Genomic DNA, 5,957 nt, shown 5'->3' with positions numbered 1-5,957 from the left:
GAGAGAAAATCTGCTGCCTTCTTTGCTTCCCTCCAAGTATGGGATATTTTCCAAAATTTGAATTTGGCAAGAGCTTCATGAATTTTCACAAGCGTTCATTTTTTGCCCCATGGGCATTTAAAACAATTTTCTTTGCAGCTTCTCAGAAAAAATAATTATCTTAGCAAATAAGGACCAATTTTGGTGGTATCCAAAGAGGCCATTAGTTTCTAACCTCGATGCGACTCCAACCAGGAGATTTATTCCACGTATGACCTTGTACCTTCACTTCCTTCCTAACTCGTGCGGCACACTCCCACCACCCGACTACAGCATACACATTCGATAAAAGCACATGGTAGCCATTATTTGTCTCCTCAGCTCTCAAAAGCTCTTCCCCTGCTATCTGTCCCAACTCCAATTCTCCATGTATCCTACATGCACCCACAAGTGCGCCCCAAACAGCCGCATCTGCCCTCACCTCCATCGACCTTATCAATGCATAAGCCTCATAGAGATGACCACTACGCCCTAGAAGATCAACCACGCAACAGTAGTGATCAGCCCTAGCTTTAATCTTATAAACTCTCCTCATTCTCTCAAAATAACCCCACCCTTCCTTCAACAGTCCTCCATGGCTGCAAGCCCATAAAACCTCAAGAAAAGTTACTTGGTTTGGCTCCACATCCTTCTCCTTTGTCATCTCCTCAAACAAAGACAGTGCACCGTTTACTCTCCCGTTCATGGCATAACCGGCAATCATCGCTGTCCAAGATGTTGTATCCTTCTCCGACATTCCTTCGAAAAATAATTTTGCATCTTCGACCACCCCACATTTTGAATACATGCTTAGAATGGCATTGCTCACCTTGGAATCACCCTCTAACCCTTTTCTCAAAATGTAACAATGTAAACTTTTGCCCACATCTAAACACCCTGATTGACTACACGCAGAAATTGCAATTGCCACTGCAGAATCGAACACGAATGATCCTCCCATAGACTTTAAGTGACTATAGAAAAGCGCTAGGGCCTCTGATGTATACCCATTCTGACTGAAACCTGCAACCATTGCATTCCAAGTCGCGGTGTCTTTAAATTGTGTCTCCTCAAACACCATATAGGCAGATTTCACCTGACCACATTTCCCATACATGTTTACCAAGGAGGTTCCAATGAAAGAATCCCATATCACACAATAAGAGTAACCCTGCCTTATAAGGTACGCATGCATGCATTGCCCAAATGAAAGCAATCCGCTACATGCACTCGCGGCTAAAACGTTAGATATAGTGAAGGAATCAGGCACTATGCATGCCAATTGCATTTGATAAAAGAGCTTTATCGCTTCTTCTCCAAACCCGCCATTAACATATGCATTCATCAAGCAATTCCAAGAAATAACATCTCTTCTATCCTTCGTGCATAAAAATAACTCTTTCGCAGACTCTAAATTCCCCGTCTTGGCATAAAAATCAAGAATCGCGTTTGCGGTTGCAATCTCTGAATCAAAAAAGCCATGTTTGATTGCCAAACCATGGAAGCATTCCCCGAGTTGGGATTCCCTCCGATAATTAGAAGAAGACACTAATGCCAATATACAATTCCGAATAGTAGCAGAATCAAGGTATAGTCCAGTCTGGTTTAGTCTCCGAAATAGTTGCATAAACTCTTCCAAAAATCCTTGGCGTGCGTAGGAGTGCAAAATCGCATTCCATGAGACCAGATTTGGCTCTAATAATCGCTCAAACATTCTGTGAGAAAATTCCAAATCACCAAATTTAGCATACATGTTTAACAAAGCCGTCCCTATATATACATCGAGCTCTACCCCGACCTTTATTGTGTACATATGAATCCACTTCCCATATTCAATGACTCCGGTGTCTGTACACGCCGAAACCAGAGTTACAAGTGCAGTAGAATCAAGAATCAAATCAAAATCCCACAATATTCTACAAACAAGTGACACTGCATCTCCTATGAAGCCATTGTGAGCCAATCCAGAAACCATGACCAACCACGTGATCTTATTTTTGTCACGCAAGCCATGAAAAACCTGGGTCGCATTCCCTGCCGCCCGGAATTTCATATACATGTCGGCAATCGACGTTGCCACTAGAGAATCAGACTCCAATCCTAGTTTGACCACATAAGCATGGAGGCTTTCACCATCTCGTAAACGTAGACAGGCAGGGATCACGCTCAAAATTGTAACAGCATTTGGCCTGATCCCATCTCTCTGCATAATCTCAAACATCTCGACCGCTTCGTTGAAGCTTCCTAGCCGAGCATACCCCTGAATCAACGTCGTCCATGATACCACACTTCTTTGAGGCATTCTCTCAAACAGTTGCAGGGCATCATCCATATGCTGACTTTTTGCATACATATGCACGAGGGAAGAACACACGTACTGATCAGAGTCACACCCATATCTGATTGTGAAGGCATGGATCTTCTCTCCAAATTGTGGGGTTGAAAGTTTGGTGCAAGACCCAATAACTGATGGAAAGGTAGAAGCATTTGGGTGTAACCCTGAATCTCTCATTCGATGGAATAGAAAGAGGACTTGCTCATACAGCCCTTTCCCAAAACTATATTGCAAAATTTGATTCCACCCCAACACATCCAATGCCCTATCTTGACCAAGAATCGATTTGCCACCATTTGCAAAGCGAGAAACTAACATTGATTGTCGAAAATAATCAAATAATAGTGGGAGCTGAATTTTTAGTCGCTACTCATCATTTAATTCACCTTTTCATTTGCTAATGCATAACATTCTCTTGGAAAGAGTGTTCGGACTAAATTGGTCACAGGATTCACTGTTGCCACAGTCAACTGAACCTTCTTTCCCTAATTTATTATAAAGTGTTTACAAGCTCGAGCGTCAGAAACTCATGTGGCGTACATTTTTTAGGTGATCCAACATGGATAGCGTGTGCCTACAAAAAATTTGGTCAACGCCCATTTTTTCCCTCCACAAATGGAAGGGTTAGGATGATCCTATAGATCTAATTTTTGTAGGCATCCTATCCATGTAAGGGCCCTTTCAAATGAATGCTTTGGATCACCCCAAAAATGTGGGCCCACATAAGTTTTTGAGCTCGAGATAAGCGAGCTCAGAAACACTTTCCTCTTTATTATAAGGGAGGGATCTGCTAGCGTCCATCGCAGAAGGCATTTCGTAGATAGGCTGTTGCATCTGACAGCAACCATAGAGGCACACTTTACAGCAAATTTTGTCTTCATTAATGAGGTGGTTGTTGTCAGATGCAACGGACCATTCACGAAATGCCTTCTGCGATGGATGCTAGCATTTCAATCCCTTATTATAATGAATGAGAAGGGTATTTTAGTCTTTTCTGTAAAAATCTGCATTAGGGCTTCTTAATTGACTATAAATATCTAAGTTGGGTTACTTCTCTTTTCAGAAAACCTACGCAGAGGAGGAAATCGTGTGGAGAGGAGGAACGCCCCATTAGAGATTGAACCAACCTTAGAGGCATCGGATCCATGGTAAGAAAGGGTTTTTATTGTGATCTTTAGGCCTCCAATGCTATATATTTCGATTTCACCATGTTTAGGGTTTTTTAGATGGGAACTTTTCCCCCTCTTTCGTTCTCCAGTGAGATTCCGGCGTGATCGATGGATTCATTGGAAGCCTTGCCTCACAAGCTTTCCAACGAACCCAGCCACGCATGAATCAGACGAGACACGAAAGAGATCCAATCGTTTGAAGTTTTTGGGGATAATCAGGCGAATAGGGTTTCACCAATCTTGTAGCCAATATGATTTCACTTTTATCCCAACCAATGGGATTCAAGCTTTAATTAAGTTCCAGCCAATAGGAATTAAGTTTTATTATGCACATGTTAATTAAACATGTCCCACCATCCAATGGTGCATCCCCCTTGTCCTAACTATGTGTGCGCACCTTATGTATGGTGCATCTCCTCTTTACATCAAATACAACGGATCCAATCCATTCCCTACGTGCAATAAAGTCCGGAACTCGAACTGTCCAACAATCCTTCAACGGTCTAGCGAGTTGTGAGTGAGATTGTCGCAAGGATCCAATGATCGTTCCTGCAGGGGCCACAACATGCCCCACTGCGATCTCACGCAATGTAGTTAAACTACAATCGCATTGGGCAAATGGGTAATTCCACACCTCATATGTGAAAGCCCTGGAAACCCTAGGACGAAGCCTTAAAGCCAGTTGTCAGACTTAATCTTCGAAACCTATCATTCCAAGAAAGCCAATTACAGAGGATATCTATGGAATCCTATATTCCAAGAAACTGACTCTACCCGAGAGGGAAATCTTGTGAACTTACCAAATCCGGGAAAGATTCTCCTCCAGTGATGAAAGAGCCCTCAAGAGGCAACTTTCCTCATTAATTCATGATTCTCATCCTGTATAAACCCTTCAAAGGCTCGAAGGTTCGGGATATGCAACCATCACTTTCATGCATTCTTTGCGTATCTCTTGCTGGTCATTGACTTAAGCATCGGAGGGCCTTCTCGAAGTCCAAACTCCAGTTTGTTATTGTACGCGGGGCAGCTCTTCTTCGTCTTTGGAGCCATGTCAGCCACATCCAGATTTTGGTCGTAACAAGTTTGTCCACCAATCCATCATATAATTTCTCTGTTTATGCAGGCTAAGATCCCCTCACAAGCGGACTATATATACACCAATCAACACGACACTACATAGGTGGAAAATAAATACTCTTTGTAAAAAAATTACTTATTCTACTTATTCTATTTAATCAACATCATAAATCATAACAACCACCCCCCCCCCCCCCCCCCGAGATACGTTTATCGATTTTTTTTTTTCCAAAAAAAAAACTATCTACGCATTAAATTGTTCGAGGAGAATCTTATCTTCAGGTATATTTATTCTTGTATTCATATGGGAGTTGTTTGGTAGGGAGATGAAATTTCCGGAATAAAATTTTATTGAGGTTTGCTAATTGGCATGGATACACTCTTTTTATTTTGGACTTTTTTATTTCCACAGCTTTCTAATGTCGTTCCGTATGCATAGACACTTTCATTTTCTTTTTGCTAAGAAATAATTATCTTAAAACGAATTTCATCTGTTTTGGAAAAAAAATGCTTTTAAATCTATAATCTATACATCTGTCTATTTATAATCCATCTATCTATAATCCATCCGTCTATCTATCTATCTATAATATATACTAAGCATGTTTCTTTCCATTTGTCATTCGCCTTTTCAATTTTCTTTTTTTTTTTTTGGAATTATACATCATGTTTTGTTTTCATAGACTGGGCAAAACATTTTATAACCATGCCTTCGCATGGGTTCGGCCCACCATTTTTACACCTCCTGTTATGATGTGATGGGACCACCATCTCCACCCAAAACCCATGCATAGCGTGGGGCCCAACGTTTTACACCTCATGTTTTTTATGGGATGGGTCCTACCACTTTACACCAGGTTTTGATGGGTAGAGGCCACATCTCTACCCAAACCTATGCATAGGGTGGGGCCCGCCATTTCACCCCTAAATTTAGGGAAGTGATATGTCCGCCCCTTTTGATTACCTGGGACACCCAGCAGCAGTGTACGTGTCAATCATGCCCATTGAATCCTTCTGACGTCAAGTACATCAGCCCCTCTGTAGTCATTTATACACTGCTGCTGAGTGTCCCAAGTAATCAAAAGGGGCGGATATATCACTTCCCTAAATTTATTGATGAGGTGGGGTCCACCACTCTACCCAACCTATGCATTGGGCTGGGTCCACCATCTTATACCTGCGGGCCCATCATTTTATACCCATGCATAACATAGGCTTAGAATACTAGTTTATTTTGAAGAGTAAGCTGATTGAAATTTTTTTCATGGAAAAGTATTCCAATGTATAGTAGAATGTAATTTTTCCCGGTAAAAGGGGAAAATTATTCTATGTGGAGAAAAAATTCCATAGAAAATGAG

At 41.5% G+C, this 5,957-nt stretch overlaps 1 protein-coding gene across 1 annotated transcript; it reads right to left on the bottom strand.

Moving 5' to 3' along the window:
• Positions 1–202: 202 nt before the first annotated feature.
• On the bottom strand, positions 203–2,671 carry LOC143857659 (pentatricopeptide repeat-containing protein At4g13650-like). The gene has a single exon (XM_077368100.1). It carries the CDS (start codon positions 2,669–2,671, stop codon positions 203–205), a length of 2,469 nt encoding a protein of 822 aa, XP_077224215.1.
• Between the last annotated feature and the right edge of the window lie 3,286 nt (positions 2,672–5,957).

Source organism: Tasmannia lanceolata, unplaced genomic scaffold (genome assembly GCF_043159265.1).
Source record: "Tasmannia lanceolata isolate RefF3 unplaced genomic scaffold, GAP_Taslan_0.1 ptg000025l, whole genome shotgun sequence".
NCBI lineage: Eukaryota > Viridiplantae > Streptophyta > Magnoliopsida > Canellales > Winteraceae > Tasmannia > Tasmannia lanceolata.
This window is presented reverse-complemented; position numbering and strand designations above follow the sequence as displayed.